The 24,951-nt window shown below is 64.6% G+C and overlaps 1 protein-coding gene across 1 annotated transcript; it reads left to right on the forward strand.

The window, feature by feature from the left end:
• The first annotated feature begins 4,925 nt into the window (after nt 1-4,925).
• On the forward strand, nt 4,926-6,201 carry TMEM121 (transmembrane protein 121). Its single transcript, XM_045074574.1, has one exon. It carries the CDS (start codon nt 4,948-4,950, stop codon nt 5,908-5,910), a length of 963 nt encoding a protein of 320 aa, XP_044930509.1. The 5' UTR covers nt 4,926-4,947; the 3' UTR covers nt 5,911-6,201.
• The last annotated feature ends 18,750 nt before the right edge of the window (nt 6,202-24,951 follow it).

Consider the following 24,951-nt stretch of genomic DNA (forward strand, 5'->3'; position numbering starts at 1 on the left):
GCCCTCCGTCCCACCGCGGGTCAGATTCTGGTTTTCTCCACAGACAAAGATCCCATGAGCTCTGCAGCTCGGTCCTCGGCTAGCGGTCGGCTTTGTTTCTGGGTTTCGAGGTGGATACAGACCGGCCTCTGCTACCTCCTCGGAGGCCGCTGGGCCTTGGTCGGGGCCCTGGGCTTCCAAGGCCCGCGGGGTAAGAGCTTCCCACCACCCCTCTCCTCCTCCTCATCTCCACGGCCCCGCCCCTGCCCTCCAGGTGGCCCTGTCCCCGGGTGCCCCGGGCTCCCCTCGGCTCTCCACACTCGCTCTGAACGGCCTTTTCGTCGCCGTTGCTCAGTCCTGGCGTATCTGCTTCGTGCTGCTTCCCTGTCTTGCCTGTGGCACCTGGGGTTTCCAGGGCCCCGACCGGACCCCGCCTGGCACCTCCAGGCTCTGTTGGCCCCAATCTCTTCCTGCTGGCTCGCTCCTGGGACCCAGTGCCCTGGCCTGTTGGGTTTGGGGTGTCCAGGGGCTGCCTGGAGATCCCTCCCTGAGCGGTTCCCCGTGCATCTGTTGGGCACCGGCGGGGAGGCCTTGGGTAGGCACCTGCAGCCACCTCAGGGCCCGACACCACAGCCCGCTAGGCCGAGCTGCTGTCGCCCTGGCCTTCCAAGGGCTTGATGACCCGCACTCAGCTTGTATGGTACAGCCACTGGGAACGTGGAGTTCCTGTCTCCTAAGGGAATCCAGGCGCCATGAGGCCCCCACGCTTTCTCTGGACTGGGTTCAGCTTCCTCAGCACTTCCAGGTGGGCCAGGCATGGAGCCTGTCCCCATCGCCACAGGGAGCCACGGCCAGTGGGGAGGGGCTGTGGCTAGGGTGGCCGCCAAGACAGTGTGCGCGGTGGGGGACCAAGCCCAGCCAGGCCACGAGGGGCTTTCATGAGGGACGTGGCTGGGGGGCTGGCAGGACTGGTGCTGGTGGGGAGGGGGCCTTACTGCCAGGCCTAGGGGCTGGGGAGGCACGGCAGTGAGGGCAGACAGACCCCCACGCTGGGAAAGCGTTTCTGGGCTGAACTGGGTCCCACAAAAGGGATGTTCAAGTCCTCTGCCCTGGCATGTCCAAAGGTGCCCTTGTTTGGAAACAAAGCCAAAGGGCTTTGCAGATGCGGTCAAGTGAAGATGAGCTCCTGGGGGGCCCTTCCCACAGGACCCGTGTCCTCACGACGCGGAAAAGGCCCCATGAGGTCAAGGCAGATGGGCGTGCTGCACCCACAAGCTGAGGAAGGCTAAGCCCTGCCCAAGGTCCCAACCCCAAGGGCTCTGGGCCTGCCCTCAAGGGCCACAGCTCCAGGTCCCACCGCCTCCACCTCTGCTCCCACTGCCACCCCTGCCCCTGGAGGAGATGGAAACACAGAACCAGGGGGCGAGCACCAGTGAGGTCAGCACACACACAGGCCAGCTTTCATAGGCCTGGGTGTTCCCTAATTGGAGGCAAGAACAGGGTGCTGGGGTGGTGGGGGCACCCAGGCAGCCTTGCAGGTCTGGGGCCAAAGATGGGGCTTTCTGAGCGTGCCTTGGGGGTGTGGGGGAGGGCAGAGGGAGGGAGCCTGCTGAGATGGGCTTAGCCGCGCCTAGAGTGGAGGCCGAAGGGAGGCGCTTTGAGTTCTCTCCCTCTGCTGCCCGCTCTTCCTCTGCCTCCTGGGCCTGCCAGGGTGGCTCTGCGGGGGACGAGGGGGCAGCTGGTGTTGCCCACTGCCCCGGACGGGGGACCTGTATGCCCCAAGCCTCCTCCCCGCATGCTGCACGGGTGGACCTTTCAGTACAGGCCCTTTGTCCCTCTAGGCCAGGGGCTTCTGGAGGCCTCCCTGGGGAAGATGAACCATGATGAGGTCTGTGGGGACCCTCGCAGGGCACAGAGGCAGGGAAGTGTCCCAGTCAGCAGACCCGAGGGTTCGAACTTGTCACCGCCCCTCAGCCCTGCTGCTCCTGGATGGCCGTGGCGGTCAGTTCCTTGCCTCCCATGGGCACTGAGATGTCCCTGTGGCCCCTAGTGTGGAGAGAAGGCACAGACCAGGAACCGCTCAAGTCCTCAGTGTCAGCGGGCCCGGGGGGAGGGGGGGAGGTCAGGCTTTACCCTGTGCATCAGGGGGACCCTGGGCGACCCTACACCTCCTCTGGCAGATGGGGGGATGGAGGCATGTGGGAGCAGCTCTGGGGAGAGCAGCAGCTGCACCCCTCCACCCTGAGGGCTGACAGGCGGGGGTGTGGGTGTGGGGGGGGTGTGGGTGTGGGGGCTCAGGCTGGACAGGCTGAGGTTGGGGGGAAGCGTGCCCAGGAAGGCTGAACATGAGGGCTGTCCACCACCCCGTCGTCCACCCTCAGCAGGAGCCCAGAGAGGCTGGGCGTCTTTGGGGCCTGGCGCCCAGAGGCCCACCGCTCTTCTCTGTCTGCACAGGCCACTTGCAGAGGGCCGATGGTCAGCCCGGCCCCACGCCGGGACCAGCTCCGCGGCAGGGAACGGGGTCCCCAGGCTGTCTGTCCAAGGTGAGTGGGGTCACCCCGGTGGGCCGCCCGGGGACGCCTGCAGTGGGGTTTCAGAGCGTGACCGGGACTGAGGGCCCGCGGGGCGACCAGCCCCGGCTGCGGGGTGAAGCAAGGTGCAGAGGCTTCCCGGGGGTGGCGCGCGGGTCTGGCGGGGTCTGGCTCCCCAGGGCCACCGGTCCTGGACACCGCCGCGGCGCGGGGCTGTCGCCGTGGCAACGGGCGCGGCGGGGTGGGGGGGCGGGGCGCCGGGACCCCCACCGCGTGGGGCGGGGCCTCGAGCGGGGGCGGGGCCTCTGGTGGGGGCCGCGCCGAGGAGCGAGGGGAGCGAGCAGAGCGGAGGGAGCGCGGCCTCGGCCCGGCGCGGAGGCTCCGCGGGCCGGCGGTGGGTAGTTGCGGGGCCGCCGGCGGGAGCGGGGCGGGCGGGGGCCCGGGCGCAGGGGCCGGGAAGCGCAGCGACGCCGCAGGGAGGGCCGGGGGCGCGGGAGGCGCGGGGGGCGCGGGGGGCGCGGGCGGGAGGGCGGAGACGCAGCCTGCCGGGAACGGCCTCGGTCTGGTCGGGGCTGGCGGCCCCTTCCTGCCGGCCCCTACCCGTGGGCACCGCGAAGGTGGTTGGGGGAGGGGGCGGGTCGGGGGCATGCGGGGGACCGCAGGGCCGGGCCAGGACAGCCACGGCAGGGAGGCCCCGGGGCCAGGTCCCCAGGGAGAGGCCGGGAAGGGTGCGCGGGAGGGGCAGGGAGGCCCTGGCTTCCTGGGGCAGGGGCGGGGGGGCTCCCCCTGCGAGCTCCCCTGGGGATGGGGTCTGTCCCGGCATCCTCAGCCCGGGTCTGACCGGTGGCTAAGAGGGAACGGGAGCAGTTGGGGAGGGACGCGCGGCGCCGCGGCTCTCGGGCTGCTCGGCCGGCTGGAGGGCTGCTGCGGCCAGGGGCGGCCCCGGCGGGAGGGGGCTTCCACCTGGTGGGAGAAACCGGGTGGGTGTGTGGGCGAGAGCAGTAGCTCCCGGGCCTGTGCGGCTCCTCGCCCCCTTCCCCTTCCCCCGCCCCCCTCCCCTGGAGGAGTCTGAACTCCCGGTGGGGGGTCCTCTGTGTGTGTGGCCGCAGGGTCCCCGGAGCGGGTCCTGGGTGGGGCAGCAGCCTGGCCGAGGTTGGCGTGGACGTGCCGCTTTGGAGGTCCTCCTTCCCCAGTCTTGGGGGCAGTGGTGGCACCAGGGGCAGGCAGAGCGCTCGCCTCACAGTCACGGGTGACATTAAATTTTACGTCCTTGTCTAGACGGGGCAGTACACAGAGCCCAGGACCCGGGGTGCCGCGGAAGGAGGTGGCAGGGTGAGGGGCTGGAAGTGAGTACAGGGGCGTCTGTGGCGTCCGTCAGAGGGAGTGGGCGTCGGGCCCAGGTGTGGGGCCCTGGGCTGCTCTGGGACTCGGACCAGCACTGTCACGACAGCCTGTGCCTAGGCTCCGAGAGGTGCAGGGGCTGCACTGTCCAGAGAAGGTGGGGGGGGGGGGCGACCGCCGAGGGCGGGCGTCTTGAGAAGGCCCCAAGGGTGCAGGGGAGGGAGCGGCAGGGTCCTTCCCCGGAGCGGGGCCGTGCACCTGGCGCGAGATGCGGCCGGGATGCGAGCCTCGGGAGGCAAAGGGAGCCCTGGCGGGAGCGGGTCTGGGAAGGATCCCCACGGCCCGGGGAGGGTGGGCAGGTGTGTAGGGGGACTGGGTCGGCCGAGGCAGGGAGAAGAGATGCCAGGCACGGGTAGGGAAGCTGGTGCGAGAGGACGATCCTCAGTCCTGGACGCGAAAACAGGCCGCGAGCGTGGGCGCCGCGCCCGGGATGGGGCCTGGGCCTGGGCCTCCGCGGGCCTCCGGCGCTCCCTGAGCGCGCAGAGCTGAGGCCGCGGGCCCGCCTCCCCGCCCGGCGAGGCGCCCGGCGTGGGGGTGGGGAGAGGACGCCGGAGGGCCGGCGGCGCGGGCCCAGCAGGGACGAGCCGGCGGGGCCGGGCGCGCGCGCGGCGGGGAGAAACCACTTCCGTCCCCTTCCTTCCTGGCGGCGGCGGGAAGCCGGTCTCGGGTCTCAGGTGGGGCCGCAGCGCCGCCTGGAGGCTCCGGCCCCGCTCCCGCTCCCGGTCCCCCGCGCGCTTCGGCGCGTGCGTGCCACGGAGGCCCCGGGCGCCCGGCGCGCCCGCAGCGCCCCGCGCAGGAAGCTCGTCGCGGGGCCGGGGAGTGGGGGGGGGACGGGGGCTGCTCCCGCACTGCGCTCTCACGGTTCCCTCTGGTCTCCCCAGGTTCCGAGCTCGCCGGCCGGCAGCGGTGGCGCCCGCAGAGCGGCTGGACAGGCCCCGTCGCGCCATGCCCGCGGGCTGAGCGCCGCCGCCGCAGGGCCTCGTCCCGCCTCGCGTGGGGGCCAGGCGCGCCCAGGCCGGGGCCCCGGCGGCCGACCATGGTGCTGCCGCCCCCGGACCGGCGCCACGTGTGCCTGACCACGCTGGTGATCATGGGCAGCATGGCGGTCATGGACGCGTACCTGGTGGAGCAGAGCCAGGGCCCGCGCAAGATCGGGGTGTGCATCATCGTGCTGGTGGGCGACGTGTGCTTCCTGCTGGTGCTGCGCTACGTGGCCGTGTGGGTGGGCGCCGAGGTGCGCACGGCCAAGCGCGGCTACGCCATGATCCTCTGGTTCCTCTACATCTTCGTGCTGGAGATCAAGCTCTACTTCATCTTCCAGAACTACAAGGCGGCGCGGCGGGGCGCGGCCGACCCGGTGGCGCGCAAGGCGCTGACGCTGCTGCTGTCGGTGTGCGTGCCCGGCCTCTTCCTGCTGCTCGTGGCGCTCGACCGCATGGAGTACGTGCGCACGTTCCGCAAGCGCGAGGACCTGCGCGGCCGCCTCTTCTGGGTGGCGCTGGACCTGCTGGACCTGCTGGACATGCAGGCCAACCTGTGGGAGCCGCCGCGCACCGGGCTGCCGCTGTGGGCCGAGGGCCTCACCTTCTTCTACTGCTACATGCTGCTGCTCGTGCTGCCCTGCGTGGCGCTCAGCGAGGTCAGCATGCAGGGCGAGCACATCGCGCCGCAGAAGATGATGCTCTACCCCGTGCTCAGCCTCGCCACCGTCAACGTGGTGGCCGTGCTGGCGCGGGCCGCCAACATGGCGCTCTTCCGCGACAGCCGCGTCTCGGCCATCTTCGTGGGCAAGAACGTGGTGGCGCTGGCCACCAAGGCCTGCACGTTCCTGGAGTACCGCCGCCAGGTGCGCGACTTCCCGCCGCCCGCGCTCGCGCTGGAGCTGCAGCCGCCGCCGCCGCAGCGCAACTCGGCGCCGCCGCCGCCGCCGCAGCCGCTGCACGGCCCGCCCGGCCGCCCCCACGGGCCCTCGCCCACGCGCGACGCCCTGGGCACGTGACGCGGCCCGCGCGGCCGGCCCGCGACGGGGTGGGGGCGCGCGCCCCACGGGGCCCGGGGGCCGCGGCCGCTTCTTCATCTCAGGAATCCCCCGGACCGCGGGCTCGCAGCCCCGCTCCGCCAGCGCGTGGGCCGCTGTGTGCTGGGCCTGGGGGCGGGGGAAGAGAGGACAGAGCGGGCGGAGGTCCGGTCCCTTGGGGTCCCGTGGGTGGGGGGCTCTGGCTCAGAGTTTGGGGCCAGGGAGGCCTCTGTCATTTTAAAGACTCGTGTTTACAGTTTTGTATCCAAAGCCGCGGCCCGCGTGTTTCCTGAGTCCTGTTCCTGACAGCTGGACCCGGTGGGTGGGAGAAGGGCCTGGGAGGGGCTGCGGCCAGGGGTCTGGGCCAGCTCCTGGGCGCCTGACCCTTGTTGCGCTGCCACTGGGACCCTCTTCCCCAGCGTCACCGTCCTCACCCGCAGAGGTGCCAGACCCGGCTCCGCGTCCCGGTATCTTCAGCACCGCCGGCCTGCCCTGCTGAGGCCCTGGTTCTCTCCTCAGCGTCAGGGGCCGGCCGTGGGGGGTTGGGGTGGGGGGCTTTGGTCCCCGGGGGATAGTGTAGGCTGAGGCCAGGAGCATGGATACCGATGCCCACGGAGCCCACAGCAGCGCAGCCCAAGCAGCTCGGCGCCCTGGTGGGGCTGGGCGGTCGCTTCGGGCTGTCCAGCCTGCCACCGTGTGCAGATGGCTTCTCTCCTGGCCTCTGCCCAGTGCTGTGGCCTGTGGTGTGGCCCTGGGCACCCACCTGGCCCAGGATGGTCTCGACAGCGTTTGGGCCGGGCCCTCTGCCTCAGGCCTTAGGAGACCGTTGACGTGGCTGTTTGAGGGTGCCTTGTGAGAGTCCTGGCTGAGCACCGAGCGTCCCCCTCGTGGCCGGGCCTGCGCTCGTGGGGTCACCTGCCCTGCTGGTGGACAAGGCACACCGTCCCTGCCGCCTGTGTGTAGAGCTGACCGCTCCCAGCAAGGCTCAGAGCTGTGGGTGCAGAGCAGGGCCCTGTCTGGGTCCCCTTCCTGCCAACCTCTGCGGGGCGGGGCTGGCTGGTCACCGGGCCCCCTCAGCAGGCTGCGGCGTCCCGCTCCCGTGTCTCTGGTCTCCCCCGGCTTGCGGTTGCCTGGGGTTGGGCTTTGGGAGGATGCGACTGAGCCAGGGTCTGGGGCCCTCAGATGCTCAGGGACTCCTCACGGCGACAGCCCCCCTCTCGTCTCCCAGCACGGCCCTGTGGCCCCACCCTCTGGCCGTGACCTCGGCAGGGTCTCTCTGAGTCCCGCGAGCCGGGTGTGGAGCAGGGTGCTCTCTCCTGCGCCGGCAAGTGGAGGCTGGAAGGGCGGGGGCTGCAGGAGCAGAGGGGTTGCGGGGGGGCTCCCTGGAAGGCCACAGGCGAGGTGTGGAGTGTGTGAGGGGCTGCGAGGGGTCCAGCCTGCCCGTGGGCAGGGTCAGTGGGGCAGGGCCAGTGGGGCAGGGGGTGGGTGCTGTCTGGGGGGTGTGTTTCTGGGCGGGGGCAGTGGTGAGGTTCAGTGTTGCCCATCCTGTCCCCCGGTCTCTGTGGGGGTGTCCTTGGTTAGCCCCGTGGTAACAGGGATGCTGTGAGGGGGGCTTACGGGCTGCCCCCCTCCCCCGGCCTGTTTGACTCTTGCCCTGGACGCCTCTTCTCAGAGGAACCCCTGCTCGTCCTCGGGCTGGGAGGCGGAGTTGGGGAACATTTCATGGAGTCTGCTGTGCCGTGAGGCCCCCGCGTCCTGCATCAGAAGTGGGAGCTGGCCAGAGTGCCATCTAAACGCTCAGTGCTGGTCCCCGCCTGCTGTCTCCGTCTCCGCTGGCCTCCCCAGGCCACTGCCTGCACAGGGGGCACCGGCCCTGCTCTGTCCTGACTCGGTTTAGCAGCCCATGTGCTCCCCCAACGGTCCCTGAGGGCGTCCGGGCAGATTGGAGGGTGCGAGGGAGGGACCTCTGCCTGCAGCGAGGCCAGTGGCCAGTGTCCACTGCTTTCACGACAGAGCTGGGCTCTGGCTGCGGCAGGACCGGGAACCGGGGGGCATTTGGCAGGCTCGTGGTCTGAGGTGTGTGTTCTTTGGGCTCTACCTTGGCAACAAGACGCAGACCTGGCCGTGTTCCAGCCTGCCCTTCTCCGGCTTCCCGAGGCGGCCGGCGGTGGCCGGACGTGGCAGACAAGCCGCCGCTGGTCTCTTGCCCCTTGTCGTCTCGCTGGTGAGCTCCCAGGCCCTGAGGCCGTGTCTGCTGAGGCCGGCCCCCTGCAGGCCCTGGTGCTGAGCCCAGGCAGAGGCTGTCCCTGTGCAGGTGGGGGTGGGCTTGTGGGATGGCCAGACCCTGCGGGACGCTCCTGCAGGGAGGGGTCGGGTCTGGGAGGAGCGGGGAGGGCTTCCTCAGAAGGTTGAGGGTGGTGGGCACTGGGACAGCAGGGCAGGGACTGAGAGGGGGTCTTGGGGACCCAGGGTGGACTGAGACACCCGCGGGCTACCTGGGAGGCCGGTGACGACTTTATTGGTGACAGAACCACGTCCCTTGATTTTGGGTGGCAGCCGAGCTGGGCTGTTCAGGCGTGAGTTGGAAGGAGAGTGGAGAGGGTGTGGCCATCTTGGGGGAGGACAGCAGGGGGCAGAGGGGAGGACCTGGGCAGTGAGGTCCCAAGAAGGGGTGTTTCCGGGAGCTGTGCCCCTCCCACGGGTCTGGTCTGCCTGTCCTGCGGGCCCTTCCTCCAGGCCAGGTCAGGTGCCACGTCCTTCCCCATCCTCTGCCAGCAAGAGTCCACGGAGGGTCCCAGGAGAAAAGCCCAACGTGATACCGGCTGGACGGCCATCCGTGCCGTGCCCCAGACTGGGGTGTGCCGTCCCCCAACGTGGGCTTCCCTGGCCAGAGATGCCCGGGGAGCTGGCCCCAAGCAGGATCGAAGCTGCCATCCTGAGCCCACCGGAAAAGTCGTGTCTGGGCACGGGAAGTCCCCAGCAGGGCCTCGCGGCTCACCGTGGTGCTCCAGCCCTAGCTGGGCGGCCACCTGGGACGTCAGGACCTTTCACAAGGCTCCCGGCCTGATAACCTCCGACAGAGAGCTCGGCCGTGGCTGGCTCCAGCTGGGAAGGTCCGACTGTGGCCTGGAGGACATCTGTCACCTTGCTCAGAGTTTGAGGCAAGCCTCCCAGGGTGGTTTCCCCAGCTGGCCGCGGCGGGCAGGAGGCTCTGTGCGTGTACCTCCGTCTCGGAGGATTGGCGACATCTCCCTGGGTGGTCCCAAGGTCCACACAGAACCATGCGGACGTCAGCTCAAGGACAGCGTCCAGTTGCAGGAAGAAGATGCTGGGGTCCCTCCTGTTGGTGGGAAAATATTTCTCTGAAGTGCCCAGTGTGGGTCCCCTCGGGCCCCACGGTCTGGGTCCGGCTCCCGTGCTGGCCCTCCTGCTGACGGCAGGCCGCGAGGTCTGAGACGCAGAGCTGTGTGAGGACACAGTGAGAGCTCCGGCTGCGGCAGCTTCCTCCGCCCACGGCCCCGTGGGGGACATGGGGAGGGCCTGTGGGTGCGGCGCCCAGCGTGGCTGGGGCCATCCGCCCTCTGATGTCACAGGGGCCCCTGAGGGTGTCTCCTGCAGGCCCAGCTCCCCACAGAGGCCGTGCGCGCACACTGCCTTGGACCGGGTTGAGGTGTACCCATGCCAGTTTCGTTGCCGAGACCTTCCGCGTCACGGCAGCACACGTCTGGGTCCCTAGACGGAGAAACACGCAGGGAAACCCCCAAGGGCCACTCACTGTCCAGGACTTAGCCCAGCTGAACGGGCTCCCTGGAGGGTCTCCAGCACCCCTCACCGTCAGGTTCCTTTTGTGCGGCCGGTGCCGGAGCTCCGCTTGCTGCCTGTCCAGGTCAGGGTGGCCGCCGTGTCTCTTGCTCTCCGGGACAAGGGGTGGGGCGGCTGATGGCCCCAGGATGAGGAGGTGGACAGTGCAGTCCTGTTGCAGGGCAGTGACCACACCTAACCAGGAAGACTAAGAAGAACCAGCCCGCGGGGCTCAGCCTGGGGTGGGCACTCTGAGACTCTGTCCGTCCCCAGGGGTGAGGGGTGCTGGGAGAGCTGTGCCCATGTTGAGAGCCAGGGCAGGGGCTCTGTGCTCAGCCACGTTCTGCAGAGACACAGCCGCTGGGGCAGATGGGCATATGAAGGTGTGATGGAGACCTGGGGTCTGGACGATGCACCGTCCAAGTCTGCAGGGGGCCGGCGGAGGCCGGGGGCTGCTCAGCCCACGCCTGAAGGTCTGGGGACAGGAGCGTTGTGTCTGTCAGGGCAGGAGCCTGCGTCCAGGCTCCAGTGGGCACACCCGCCCCCCCCCCCCCCGCCCGGGGTCATGGGGCCTTTGAGCCCTTCCAGGTGTGGGATCAGGCCGTGCCGCCCACTCTGCGGATGGCTGCCACCTGCTCCGAGTGCCGCGGTGGGGCCCATTTCCTCTGGAGACACCCTCACCCACACCCAGAGGTAATGTCTGGCACGCTGCCCTCACCGCGGCCCTGACACGTCTGAGGAAGCCCCACAGGGGCAGAGGGGGCCCCACATGCGGGAGGCGCAGCCAGGGGCGGACTGGGTGCCGGAGGGAGGCCGGTGCGGGTGATGCCCACTGGGCTGCGCGCTGGGCAGTGCTGCCCCCGCCGCCGTGCCTCTCCCAGCCCCATGGCCAGCGTGGGACCGACTGTCCTCTCCAGGGCTCACCGGTTGGTCTCTCAGTCCCTGGGGGAGGGGCGCTTGCCTGCCACGGACTGTGGCCTCGTCCGCCGGCCAGGGAAGGCGGTCGTGCGGTGCTGTGGACATGCTCACCCCTCTGGCCTGTGAGCCTGGCTCCCACGTCTCCTGTCCCCTGCAGGGATGTCGGCTCGGCTCCGAGAAGTGGGCGCGAGACCGTGGCGTTCGCTGTGCCGTCCTGATGCCGGACACGTGGGCGCGTTGAGCCGCGGCTGCCCAGGTGTGCAGGGGACATTCTGGTTCTGTGCGTGGCACTTACGGGTCTCCAGAGGAGCAGCACCTCGGACCTGGCTGCGGTTTTTAGTTTTTCCCAAACCTTTGCCCTTGTTTGCGGTCTCGGTGGGAGAGTGTGGGGTTCCGGAGCCTCCGTCCAGCCCTCGCCTGGCCTTGAGGGCTCCCTCCCGCTGCGAGTCTTGATGACCGCTGTGGGGAGCGAGCCTCACGCACCCGAGGCCAGGAGCTTCCTTCCGCACCGACGGAGTCCGCATGCTTCCCTGCGGGCTGGGCCAGGTTCCAGTGGAAGGTGTCGCGCTCTGTGTCCCCTTGTGAGTCATCTCTTCCGTCCATATTTTACAAAGAGGCACGCGTGTTGCCTCAAGTCTGGCACATTCCCCTCTCGTCCACTCTGTCCCCGTGGCCAGGCCGTGGATCTTTCTGGGGTTGTGATGGCGTGAGCTGTGCTGGGGGTACCCAGCACTCTGGGGCGAGCTCCCTTGGCTGCACGCGCTTGGCAGTCCCCACGCCAGGACGCCGGGAAGGGGACATTACCCACCACAAGGTGATGCCGCGTGGCTTTCCAAGAGCACCGCATCAAGGGACCCTGGCACCGTGCACGGATCCCGTGTGTCCGCGGAGTCTGCCACGCGCACACGGTGTTTTTGTCCTCACGCTGCTGTCAGAGACTCTCCAGTGAGTGTGTGTCTTGAGTCTTTGTGGGGAACCTGTCCCGTTCCCGTGGGCTGCGCGGCGTCTCTTCTCTCCCCTGGTGGGGCCGGGGCGCCGGGTGTCCGCCCTGAGAATGGAAAACACCACCGAGGGCCGCGTTCAAACCGTGGTGCTGCACGGGGGTCTCAGAAGACACACTTGCAACCTGACCGCACCAAAAAGGACGACCGTGTGTGAAGCGATACGCGCCTGAGCCACCGCGGGCGCGGGGGACTGTCCGGCCTCCGCCGGGGCCCGCGGTCTCCTCCCAGAACCCTGGGCTGCCGCGGGGTACCCGGAAGTCGCGCCGGGCAGTCACCGTGGCCGCAAAAGAAGACTCAAGGCGGCGGAGCCTCGGCTGGACGAGACGGGGTGTGAGCCAGCGCCGGCCGCGTGACGTCCTTCCACGAGGAAGACAACCCTGAGCGGAGGGCGTCGGGGCGGCGCGAGCTGAGACGGCGGGGTGGCTCCAGGAAGCCCCCCCCCCCCCGCCCAGAGCAGCGTGAGCCGTCTGGGTGCCCTCTCGGGGTGGGGGTGGGTCTCAGGGAGCCCTCAGGTCTGTCCGCCCCTGCCTGCCAGCCCCGGGTCTGTGAACTGCTGCAGGATGTCCCCCCGGCCTGGGTAGGGGCACTTGGTGGCCCGTCCCCGCCGTCTATGGGTGCTGAGACTGTGCAGGTTATCTCTTCCAGGGGGCGAGGCTCCGCGCCCCGGGGAGACACGTCTTGGGCAGGCTGGGGGTCGGTGCATGCAGAGCAGAGCAGGGGCATCCTGCCTACCGGGGGATGCTTTGCTGGGGCTTCACAGGCGCAGGGCTGGCTGGGGGCCCCGGGGCACCTTTTCCTGGCAGGTGAGCGCCCGCACAAAGCTCCCCCACCTTGAGCCCCAGCCGGCAGGCGGGACACGCAGTGGCGCACGCCGGCCACAAGGAGGCTCCCGAGCCTCGTCCCCGCACAGGGGCACCGGCGCCACGGGCGACACCCTGGCTCTGGTCTGGGGTGGTCCCCAGGCCCTCGTCTGCTGCCCTGTTGAAGCAAGGCCCTGACCGATGGCTGAGGACAGAAGTGAGCTGAGAGCCGTCGGCCGTCTTGTGAACCGCAATGCCGAGTTTGGGGCTCACCCAAGAAGGGTGACCTCCTCATCCCGGGTCCCCGACTGACCCTGTGCCGGTCGCAGAGTGATGGCAGCAGCGCACCTTTGCTGCTTCCCTGTCCGTGTGTGCTGGTGAGTCTGTGTGTGTCCGTGTGAGTCTGTGTGTGTTGTGTGAGTCTGTGTGTGTCCGTGTGTGCTGGTGTGTCTCTGTGTGTGTCTGTGTGACTCTGTGTGAGTCTGTGTGTGTGTCGTGTGTGTGCTGTGTGTGTCTCTGTGTGTGTCCGTGTGAGTCTGTGTGAGTCTGTGTGTGTCCGTGTGAGTCCATGTGTGTTGTGTGAGTCTGTTTGTGTCCGTGTGAGTCTGTGTGTGTGGTGTGACTGTGTGTGTCTGTGTGTGTGTCTGTGTGTGTCCGTGTGTGTCTGTGTATGCTGGTGTGTCTGTGTGTGTCCGTGTGAGTCTGTGTGTGCTGGTGTGTCTGTGTGTGTTCGTGTGTGTCTGTGTATGCTGGTGTGTCTGTGTGTGTCCGTGTGAGTCTGTGTGTGCTGGTGTGTCTGTGTGTGTGTCCCTGTGACTCTGTGTGTGCTGGTGTGTCTGTGTGTGTCCGTGTGTGTCTGTGTGTGTCCGTGTGTGTCTGTGTGTGCTGGTGTGTCTGTGTGAGTCCGTGTGTGTCTGTGTGTGTCCGTGTGTGTCTGTGTGTGCTGGTGTGTCTGTGTGTGTCCGTGTGAGTCTGTGTGTGTCCATGGACTGTGTGTGACCGTCTGAGCCCGTGTGGCTCGTCTGCCTGACTGACCCTCCTCATCATAGGCCAAGCCCCCGAGGTCAGTTGTCCATGAACCTGATGCTGGTCAGCCTGGGCGAGAGCCTGGCCATGGCTTTACTGAGCTTGTGGCATCCGTGGCAGCATCTCAGTGGCACCTGCAGACCGAACCACCGGGGGGCTGGCCATGGGGCCATGTGTGTGGCCCACGCAGTAGTTCTGTGTGAGCACATGAGAGGTTTGGGGCCTGTGCTGAAGCCCCGTGCACCCAGTGTCTGATCTCTGGTGACGGGTCCCTTAGCCTGTGTGTCGCTCCATCGGGAACACCAAGCCCACAGCACTGTTCCGTCCGTGCACGGTTCAGTGTGAGGAGCAGCCAGCGAGCGTGAGGTTGGGGACCCAGTATGTGCACGCAGAGCTCAGGGCATGCTAGTGAGGGAGCAGAGCCCATGCGGTCAGTGCCCCGCGGCCTGGCCTCCCCGCCAGGTCCACCCGCCGCGGGACCATCCACGCTGGGCGCGTCCAGGGCTCAGCCCCGCTCTGCGCTGCGGGGTCCCGGGCTTGGCCTCTCCGGTGCCCAGTCCGCCCGGTCTGCAGGGCTTCCTCCGGGCGGCCTTCCTGGCTCCCGCACACCGGCGGTCGTGGGAAGCGTGGGCTCTGGCGCGGCGGGAGTGGGCGGCCCTGCGGGGTGCGGCTGGGGCCCCTCCCGACCCGAGTGGCTGGTGCGCGGCACATGCGGTGGCGCAGGATGGCCACCGGGGGCGCCCGAACCCCACGGTGCGGCCGCTGTGGGCCCGACTGTGCTGCAGAGGCCAGGCCGGGGCCGGGCAGGGGGGTGAGGCCGGAGCCCGCTGAGCCCTGGTTGCCCCCAGCGCGAGTCTGATCCCCGCGCGGTCTGTGCCCAGAGCCCGGTGCTGGGCCAGGGTCTTCCGTGGGACCTGTCCCGGGCCTCTGAGCCCCTGGGACACTCGGAGGTGTGAGGCCATGGGCTGTCCTCCTGCTGATCTCCCCCTCGGGCTGAGCCCCTATGCCCCCTGCCCCTGGTGTGTGCCTCCTGACCTATGCCCCCTGCCCCTGGTGTGTGCCTCCTGACCTATGCCCCCTGCCCCTGGTCTGTGCCCCCTGCCCCATCTCCCCCTGCTCCCGGTCCCTGCCCCCGGACCTATGACTCTTGCCCCGACCCGTGTCTTGTGCTCCCTGCTTCTGTCCCTCTGCCCCCATCTGCCCTGTGCGGCAGGTTCTGGGAACAGCCTCTTGGGGCAGCGGGCATGCAGTGCTGCTCGCGGCCACGTGGGGGCAGCAGAGCCCGGCGTGAGCAGGTGCCTGAGGTCCAGCTCCTGGCTGCTGTGCTGGGCGCCCAGGCTGGGAGTGGACCCGAAGAGGAGGCTGCACTGAGGTCAGTGCCAGGCTGACCTGACCGAGACCCCAGGCCATCCAGCGCAGGCCCCAGTCACCAGACCCTAGCCTCCGCCGACCTGAGCCAGGCCCCAGGCCACTCAGTACACGCCCCTGCCAGGCCAACAGCACTCCTCTTGGCCCCTGGCCATCTGGGCCTGACCTGGCTGTGCTTCCTGGGAGCATGCACCCCGAGGGCCGTGGCTGGACACCTCTGGGGATGCTGGGCTCCTGGACACTGATGTTGGGCTTGGGAAACAGGATGGAGGGATGCCACTCTTGGGCATCTATGCTGGGCTCTTCAGGGTGGGGGGTCCCAGGAGGGCAGGAGGAGGAAGTCTGGGTCTGTGGGGGCCTCTTGGGCCTGCAGGGGGGGTCTGGTTGGTCAGGCCGGAAGGGGACCCACTCTTTAAGTGGCCAGAGCCCTGGGGCCCCCAGGGAGCCACCTCTCAGGATGTCTGCATCTGCACACAGCTATGGTGTTTGCCCCTTGCGAGGGCCAACGATTCAAGTGAAAATGTTGCACTTGATTTTAGAACAGCAGTGGCGGGTAGGAGCGTTTATGACGCAGAGGTCCTGACCATGACCGCATGTGGGACATGCATCGGAGGACCCTTGGCATCTGCGGTGGAGGGGCGGGCGAGCTCTGGTGCCACGCAGGCTCTGAGCGCTGTGTCTCTGGTGGCCCGGACTGCTGTCTGAACCACTGCGCGTCAGTCTCAGGCGTGTGGACAGGGCACGGAGCTCCGCTGGCACGGGCGGCAGCGCTTGCTGGTGGCTGGGCTCCTCTGAGACCCAGGCTGGCTTTGGGGGACCCCAACCCCGTCTCTCCGGCTGGGAGTCCGGCAACTCACGGGCTGTGCGGTGTCGCGTCTCTGCGCTCCGTCGGGAACAGCAGGGAAAAGATGCCCCGTCCTGCCCGGGCGGCCTTGGACCCCCCTAGAGAGGGTCACGCTCGCAGTCCATGTGGAGAATGGGCGTTGAGGGGTGGCAGCGTGTGGTCGTGCACAGAGATCCTTTTGGAGTCCAGAAGGTTTACAAACACTCATCTCCGTAGGCACGTCCTTTATGGGTTGCTGCCCCGGACCCGTCAGAGCCAGGAAGCTGTGCGAGCGCGCGTGTGAACGCACGCGGAGACACACGCACGCACGCACGCGGCGGACCTAGCGGGTCCTGCTCTGCCGAGACCCCCGCCACTGCTGGGGCAGGACGAGTCCTCCCCCTCCCCCTCCCCCTCCCCCAGTGGAGCGTGCGCGGACGCAGGATGGCCGCACGGGGCGCTCTGCGGGAGCGTCCGACAGCGACCGCACCTCCCAGGAAGCCCGCGTGCCTGGACAACGCCCTCCGCCCCGGGCGCGCCCGCACCCGCCGCGGGACGTCGCAGCCTTCCAGGCGCTCGGGCCCTCACCGCGCGCGGCCGAGCAGACGCTCTCGCTGGAGGGCGCATGCGCGGGCCGCGTGGTCCCCTGTCCTAAAGCAAGGTGGACAGAGCTGCGCGCTCGGCCGCACTCCATGAGCGCTCGCCGCGCCGATGGCTCTGTTGGAGGGGCTGGAGCGTGAGGAGGCTGCCGCCGGCTGCGGGGGCCGCAGAAGTCCTCCCGCCGGAAAGGGACGCCTCGGCCCGTCCTGGCCCCTGCTGTCCACTCCTGCCGCCGTGTCCCTGGCGGACCCGAGCACCACTATCCCGCGCTCTGCGCGGGGCGTTAGCCGTCCTGACGGCGGCCGGGCCTGTCGAGACCGCAGGGCTGACCCGGAGGCTGCAAGCCGGACCGCCCCAGGTCCAGCAGCGTAAGGCCCGGTGGTCTGCGTGCTGTGAGCAGAATCGGGCCTCAGTCCCCGCTCAGAAGCAGAGGCCAGCGAGGGGGCAGCTCGCGGCCGCAGATCGGGGTCGTGGGAACGGCAGCCTCGCGGGAAGGGCGAATTCCTGGGAGGAGCCGCCTTCTGGGGACTCACCCCCACCCCTGCTGCAGCCGCACCCCAGATTATGGGGTCTCTCAGCCCAGGAACTTTGTGTCCCCCTCATTGGTCTTTTTTTTTTTTTTAAAGATTTTATTTATGTGGCAGAGAGAGGTCACAAGCAGGCAGAGTGGGGGGGGGGGGGCTGAGCAGAGAGCCCGATGCGGGGATCGATCCCAGGACACCGAGATCATGACCTGAGGCCCCCAGGCACCTCCAACTCACTGATCTTTGTTTGGAGGATTCGCCTCCCGCAGGCCAGGTGCTGGGTTGTGGGACGCTCTGGGTGCGCAGGGTATGACCCCAGGGGAGGGATGCGTAGGGCTCCCAGCTCCAGCCGGGGGTGGGGGGTACGCATCGATGGGGCCAGGGCACAAGGTGGGGCCAGGGCACAAGACGGATGCAGACCGTGGTCAGTGCCCCGCGGCCTGGCCTCCCCGCCGGGTCCACCCGCCGCGGGACCATCCGTGCTGGGCGTGTCCAGGGCTCAGCCCCGCTCTGCGCTGCGGGGTCCCGGGCTCGGCCTCTCCGGTGCCCAGTCCGCCCGGTCTGCAGGGCTTCCTCCGGGCGGCCTTCCTGGCTCCCGCACACCGGCGGTCGTGGGAAGCGTGGGCTCTGGCGCGACGCGAGCGGGCGGCCCTGCGGGGTGCGGCTGGGGCCCCTCCCGACCCGACTGGCTGGTGCGCGGCACATGCGGTGGCGCAGGATGGCCACCGGGGGCGCCCGAACCCCACGGTGCGGCCTCTGTGGGCCGACTGTGCTGCAGAGGCGGGGCCGGGGCCGGGCAGGGGGCTGTGGCCCGAGCCCGCTGAGACCTGGTTGCCCCCAGCGCGAGTCTGATCCCCCGCGGTCTGTGCCCAGAGCCCGGTGCTGGGCCAGGGTCTTCCGTGGGACCTGTCCCGGGCCTCTGAGCCCCTGGGACACTCGGAGGTGTGAGGCCATGGGCTGTCCTCCTGCTGATCTCCCCCTCGGGCTGAGCCCCTATGCCCCCTGCCCCTGGTGTGTGCCCCCTGACCTATGCCCCCTGCCCCTGGTGTGTGCCCCCTGCCCCATCTCCCCCTGCTCCGGTCCCTGCCCCCGGACCTATGACTCTTGCCCCGACCCGTGTCTTGTGCTCCTGCTTCTGTCCCGCTGCCCCCATCTGCCCTGTGCGGCCGGTTCTGGGAACAGCCTCTTGGGGCAGCGGGCATGCAGTGCTGCTCGCGGCCACGTGGGGGCAGCAGAGCCAGGCGTGAGCAGGTGCCTGAGGTCCAGCGCCTGGCTGCTGTGCTGGGCGCCCAGGCTGGGAGTGGACCCGAAGAGGAGGCTGCACTGAGGTCAGTGCCAGGCTGACCTGACCGAGACCCCAGGCCATCCAGCGCAGGCCCCAGTCACCAGACCCTAGCCTCCTCCGACCTGACCCAGGCCCTATGTCACATTACCAGACCCAGGCCCCATGTTGACCAAACCGAGGCGCCAGAATGAAGTGCTGGGTCGTAGCCCTCAGCTCATGTGGGTTGTGTCGGGGCCTCTCCAGAAACCCTGGTGGAGGACCAACGCCACCCCTGTGTTCGACTGCTTGGTAACAGCCTGGACCCATGGAAAAGCCAGGCGTTGTGTCCCGTCCAGTGAGGACACCCTGGGACTTGTCCTCTGTTCCCCTCAGGATATCTGACCACAAAGTGTGCGCATGTGTGTGGCTTCTGCTGTGTGGTTTCAGTGTTTCATGAGAGCAGGAGTAGACGTTCCTGTTTCTGACACAGAAAGACACGAGGCAGCCCCCGTGCTCTGACTGTGCAGTGGGCGCCTGGTGAGGCCTGGTGAGAGGCCCCGTTGGCTGCAGGATGGTGATGCCTCCTCCGGCCTGACCCAGGGCTCCTGTCTCACTGGCACCCCTCCCTCTCCCGGCCGGGGATGGTCGAGGGGCTAGGCAGGACATTCTGGAGGGGAGCATCCTGCACCCCGAGGGTCACCAGAACCTCCTTCCCAGCAGCCAAGGCACAATGGAGGGTTTGGGAGGAGGAAGGAGCCGAGAGTGGGACCTTCCAAGCCGCCTCCTGACCCGCTATCCCCACGGGACCTTTGAAGGCTCCCCTGGCTCCAGCCTGCTCCTCCCCCCGTGGGTTCCTCTTGGGCCCTGGATCTCCTCACCATTTCCCTTCCCTTTCCTTTGGACCAGCCTCACTGAAGGGCACCCAGGTTGGCTGCCCCTGCTTCGCTCTGCCCAGGATGGTCTTGTCTTCCTTTCCTCTCAAAGAGAAAAGTCCCTTTTTACTGTGAAGTATCCCATTCTCACCGCACAGGGCCCCAAACCAGGAGGCACTCCTCCCCCCAGGCCCAGCCGGAGAAGCCCCTTCCTCCCAAAGGCACCCAGGCCTTCATGGTCTCCCAGTCGGAGAGGGCCTCATACCTCTCCGGTCCCCTGGAGCCGGGGGCACAGGTTGGCGTCGGGGAGCTCAGCCTCTGCTTGTGCCATGGCGGCTGGTGAGCAGGACGCTTCCTGGACGAGTGTCCAGCCTGGCCCCAGGGCTCCGCAGGAGGGGAACGGAGGCAGTGGTGGTTGTGTCTGCACCTGCTGTCCTCAGGCTGGGGCCCTCACAGCTCCCTGCACCACCATGCCAGTGTGCAGAACCAGGGGGCTGAGGGGGCTAGCAGGAGGGCAGGGCTTGGCCAGGATTCACCCCAAGAGCACTGGAGGCCATGGTCCAGTGTGGTTCTGAAACGGTCCCTTGGGTGGTAGATGGGAGTCCCTGCTGACTGAGAGACCTCCAGGGGAAGTGTCAGTGTGGGTCCGTAGAAAAGTGTGGGCTTGGCCGTGGGGAGACACACACTTAGGGCCAGACAGGAAAATGGCTCAGGACAGTCAGACCAGGAGCCGGATCTGCCCAGACCTTTGGGGCTTCCGGGGTCTCGAGGGGCTGCTGGCCACAGCAGCTGGCTGTGTGTGTGTGGACTGTGTATGGCGTGTGTGTGTGTGTGTGTGTGTGTGTGTGTGACTGTGTGTGTCTGTGGACTGTGTGTGTCTGTGTGCATCCTTGTGAGTCTGTGTGTGTGTGTCTGTGTGTATCCTTATCCTTGTGAGTCTGTGTGTGTCTGTGTGTTTCTGTAGACTGTGTGTATGTGTCTGTGTATGTCTGTGGGACCATGTGTGTCTGTGTCTGTGTGTATCTGTGTGAGTCTGTGGACTGTGTGTATCTGTGTGTTTTTGTGTGTCTGTGGACTCTGTGTGTGTGTGTGTGAGAGTCTGTATGTGTGTGTGAGTCTGTGTGTCTGTGGACTCTGTGTGTGTGTGTATCCATGTGAGTCTGTGGACTGTGTGTGTCTTTGTGTGTCTGTGGATTGTGTGTGTGTGTGTCTCTGTGTGTCTGTGTGTATCTGTCTACTGTGTGTGTGCATGGGTATCTGTGTGTGTGCATGGGTATCTGTGTGTGTGCATGGGTATCTGTGTATCTGTGTGTGTGCTGTCTGTGTGTATCTGTCTACTGTGTGTGTGCATGGGTATCTGTGTGTGTGCATGGGTAGACTGTGTGTGTCTGTGTGTGTGAGTGTATCTCTCTGTGTGTATCTGTGTGAGTCTGTGGACTGTGTGTGTTTTTGTGTGTCTGTGGACTGTGTGTGTGTGTGTATCTGTAGACTGTGTGTGAGAGTTTGTATGTGTGTGTGAGTCTGTGTGTGTGTGTGAGTCTGTGTGTGTTTGTCTGTGGACTGTGTGTGTTTTTGTGTGTCTGTGGACTGTGTGTGTCTGTAGACTGTGTGAGAGTCTGTATGTGTGTGTGAGTCTGTGTGTGTGTGTCTGTCTACTGTGTGTGTGCATGTGTGTCTGTAGACTGTGTGTGTGTATGTGTGTGAGTCTGTGTGTGTATGTGAGTCTGTGTGTCTGTGGACTGTGTTTGTGTGTCTCTGTGGGACTGTGTGTGTGTGTGACTCACACACAGTCCACAGACACACACACAGAGTCTACAGACACACATGCACACACACGCACTGTAGACACACACACACAGTCCACAGACACACAAAGACACACACAGACACACACAGTCCACAGACTCACACAGATACACTCACAAACAGTCCCACAGACACACACACACACACACACACAGTCCACAGACACACAGACTCACATACACTGTGAGTGTGTGTGTGTACTGTAGACTGTGTGTGTCTGTCTATTGTGTGTGTGTGTGCATGTGTGTCTGTGTGTGTCTGTAGACTGTGTGTGTCTGTAGACTGTGTGAGAGTCTGTATGTGTGTGTGAGTCTGTGTGTGTGTCTGTGTGTGTCTGTCTACTGTGTGTGTGCATGTGTGTCTGCATGTGTCTGTAGACTGTGTGTGTGTGTGTCTGTGTGTGTGTGTATCTGTGTGAGTCTGTGGACTGTGTGTGTCTGTGTGTGTCTTTGTGTGTGTGTGCCTTTTGTGTCTGTGGACTGTGTGTGTGTGTCTGTGGGACTGTGTGTGTGTCTGTGTCTGTGTGTATCCGTGTAAGTCTGTGTGAGTCTGTGTGTGTGTGACTGTGTGTGTGTATTTGTGTGTGTGTCTGTGTGTCTGTACTGTGTGTGAGTCTGTGTGTGGACTGTGTGTGTGTCTGTGTGTGTCTTTGTGTGTCTGTAGACTTTGTGTGTGTGAGAGTCTGTATGTGTGTGTGAGTGTGTGTGTATGTCTGTGAACTGTGTGTGTGTGTGTGTCTGTGTGTCTATGGACTGTGTGTCTGTGTGTATCCATGTGAGTCTGTGTGTGTCTGTGGACTGTGTGTATCTGTGTGTGTCTTTGTGTGTCTGTGGACTCTGTGTGTGTGTGTGTGAGAGTCTGTATGTGTGTGTGAGTCTGTGTGTCTGTGTATGTCTGTGGACTGTGTGTGTGTGTGTGTCTGTGTGTATCCATGTGAGTCTGTGGACTGTGTGTGTCTTTGTGTGTCTGTGGATTGTGTGTGTGTCTGTAGACTGTGTGTCTCTGTGTGTCTGTGTGTCTGTGTGTGTCTGTCTACTGTGTCTGTGCATGGGTATCTGTCTGTGTTTATGGACTGTGTGTGTCTGTGTGTATGTGTGTGTCTGTGGACTGTGTCTCTGTGTAAGTCTGTGGACTGTGTGTGTCTGTGTGTATCTTTGTGTGTCTGTGGACTTTGTGTGTGTCTATGGACTGTTTGTGTCTATGGACTGTGTGTATCCATGTGAGTCTGTGGACTGTGTGTGTCTGTGGACTGTGTGTGTGTGTGTCTGTGGACTGTGTGTGTCTGTGAGACCGTGTGTGTCTGTGTCTGTGTCTGTGTGTATCCTTGTGAGTCTGTGTGTGTGTGAGTGTATCTCTCTGTGTGTATCTGTGTGAGTCTGTGGACTGTGTGTGTTTTTGTGTGTCTGTGGACTGTGTGTGTGTGTATCTGTAGACTGTGTGTGTCTGTCTACTATGTGTGTGTGCATGTGTGTGTAGGCTGTGTGTGTCTGTAGACTGTGTGTGTCTGTAGGCTGTGTGTGTGAGTCTGTATGTGTGTGTGAGTCTGTGTGTGTGTGTCTGTGGACTGTGTTTGTGTGTATCTGTAGACTGTGTGTGTCTGCCTACTGTGTGTGTGTGCATGTGTGTCTGTAGGCTGTGTGTGTCTGTAGACTGTGTGTGTCTGTAGACTGTGTGTGAGAGTTTGTATGTGTGTGTGAGTCTGTGTGTGTGTGTCTGTGTGTATATCCTTGTGAGTCTGTGTGTGTGTTTGTGTGTGTGTAGGCTGTGTGTGTCTGTAGACTGTGTGTGTGAGAGTCTGTATGTGTGTGTGAGTCTGTGTGTGTGTGTCGGTGGACTGTGTGTGTCTCACACACAGTCTACAGACACACACAGTCTACCGACACACACATGCACACACACATAGTCCACAGACACACACACACAGACACACACAGACACAGTCCACAGACACACAAAAACACACACAGTCCACAGACTCACACAGATACATAGTCTGTGGACTGTGTGTGCCTGTGGGACTGTGTGTGTCTGTGTCTGTGTGTATCCTTGTGAGTCTGTGTGTGTGTGAGTGTATCTCTCTGTGTGTATCCGTGTGAGTCTGTGGACTGTGTGTGTTTTTGTGTGTCTGTGGCTGTGTGTATCTGTAGACTGTGTGTGTCTGTCTACTGTGTGTGTGTGCATGTGTGTCTGTGTGTGTCTGTAGACTGTGTGTGTCTGTAGACTGTGTGTGAGAGTCTGTATGTGTGTGTGAGTCTGTGTGTGTGTGTCTTATGTGTGTGTGGACTGTGTGTGTCTGTCTACTGTGTGTGTGTGCATGTGTGTCTGCGTGTGTCTGTAGACTGTGTGTGTGTGTGAGAGTCTGTATGTGTGTGAGTCTGTGTGTGTATGTGAGTCTGTGCGTCTGTGGACTGTGTGTGTGTCTACTGTGTGTGTGTGTGTGTGTGCATGTGTGTCTGTGTGTGTCTGTGGACTGTGTGTGTGTGTGTGTCTGTGGACCATGTGTGTGTGTGTTTCTGTGGACTGTGTGTGAGTCTGTGTGTGTCTGTGGGACCGTGTGTGTCTGTGTCTGTGTGTATCCATGTGAGTCTATATGTGTCTGTGGACTGTGTGTGTGTGTGTGTCTGTGTGTCTGTGGGACCGTGTGTGTCTGTGTGTATCTATGGACTGTGTATGTCTGTATCTGTGTGTATCCATGTGAGTTTGTGTGAGTCTGTGGACTGTGTGTGTCTGTGTGTGTCTTTGTGTGTCTGTGGACTGTGTGGGTGTCTGTGTGTGTCTGTCTACTGTGTGTGTGTGCATCTATAGATTATATGTGTCTGTAGACTATGTGAGTGTGTGTGTGTGGACTGTGTGTGAGTCTGTGTCTGTGGGACCATGTGTGTGTGTGTCTGTGTGTATCTGTGTGAGTCTGTGTGTGTCTGTGGACTGTGTGTGTCTGTGTGTGTCTGTAGACTGTGTGTGTGTGAGAGAGTCTGTATGTGTGTATGTGTCTGTGGACTATGTGTATGTGTGTGTGAGTCTGTATATGTGTGTGAGTCTGTGTGTGTGTGTCTATGGACTGTGTGTGTCTTTGTGTGTCTGTGGACTATGTGTGTGTGAGTCTGTGTGTGTGTGTCTATGGACTGTGTGTGTGTGTGTCTGTGTGTATCCGTGTGAGTCTGTGTGTGTCTGCGAGTGTGTGCAGCTGTGTGAGCCCGTGTGTGTGTGAGGGCCTGTAGTACTCTGGACCATGGTGGTGTATGTGATTCCAGCTCTGGAACCTGTGATTGTCTGTGTGTGTGTGTGTGTGTGCAGCATGCACGTGGCTGTTACCAAGTGTGAGTCTCTGAGAGTGAGTGGCTGGGGTGTCTGTCCGTGTCTGTGTCCGTGTGTCTGGTCAGTGGGAACCTCTGTATGTTGATGTCTGCGTGTGTGTGTGTGTGTGTGTGTGTGTGTAACAGTGAGTCTGTGCATCTCTGTGTGTGTGTCCATGTGTCTGTGTGAGTCCGTGTGTCTGTGTGTATGTCTGTGTCTCCGCGTGTGTGTCCGTGTGTCTGTGTGAGTCCGTGTGCCTGTGTGTGTCTGTGTGTCTGTGTGTGTGTGTGTGTCTGTGTGTCCGTGTGTCTGTGTGTGTGTCTGTGTCTCCGTGTGTGTGTCCGTGTGTCTGTGTGTGTCCGTGTGTCTGTGTGTGTCCGTGTGTGTGTGTGTGTCTGTGTCTCCGTGTGTGTGTCCGTGTGTCTGTGTGAGTCCGTGTGTCTGTGTGAGTCCATGTGTCTCTGTGTCTGTGTGTCTGTGTCTCTGTGTGTGTGTGTGTGTGTGTGTGTCTGTGTCCGTGTCTGTGTGTCTGTGTCTCCGCATGTGTGTCCGTGTGTCTGTGTGTGTCCGTGTGTCTGTGTGTGTCCGTGTGTGTGTCTGTGTGTCTGTGTGAGTCCGTGTGTCTGTGTGAGTCCATGTGTCTCTGTGTCTGTGTGTCTGTGTCTCTGTGTGTGTGTCCGTGTGTCTGTGTGAGTCCGTGTGTCTGTGTGTGTCCGTGTGTCTGTGTGAGAGTCTGTGTCTGTGTGTGTCTGTGTCTGTGTGTGTCCGTGTCTCTGTGTGTGTCCGTGTGTCTGTGTGAGTCTGTGTCTCCGTGTGTGTGTCCGTGTGGCCGTGTGCCTCTGCATGGCCGTGCTGCGGGAGGCCGTGCGGGAAGGGTCTCCCCAGGCCCTGTCCCCCAGGCCGCAGCTGGATTCCCTCCCAGG

The sequence above is a fragment of the Mustela putorius genome, unplaced genomic scaffold, assembly GCF_011764305.1.
Source record: "Mustela putorius furo isolate JIRA1106 unplaced genomic scaffold, ASM1176430v1.1 tig00000129_pilon_pilon_pilon, whole genome shotgun sequence".
In the NCBI taxonomy this organism is placed as follows: domain Eukaryota; kingdom Metazoa; phylum Chordata; class Mammalia; order Carnivora; family Mustelidae; genus Mustela; species Mustela putorius.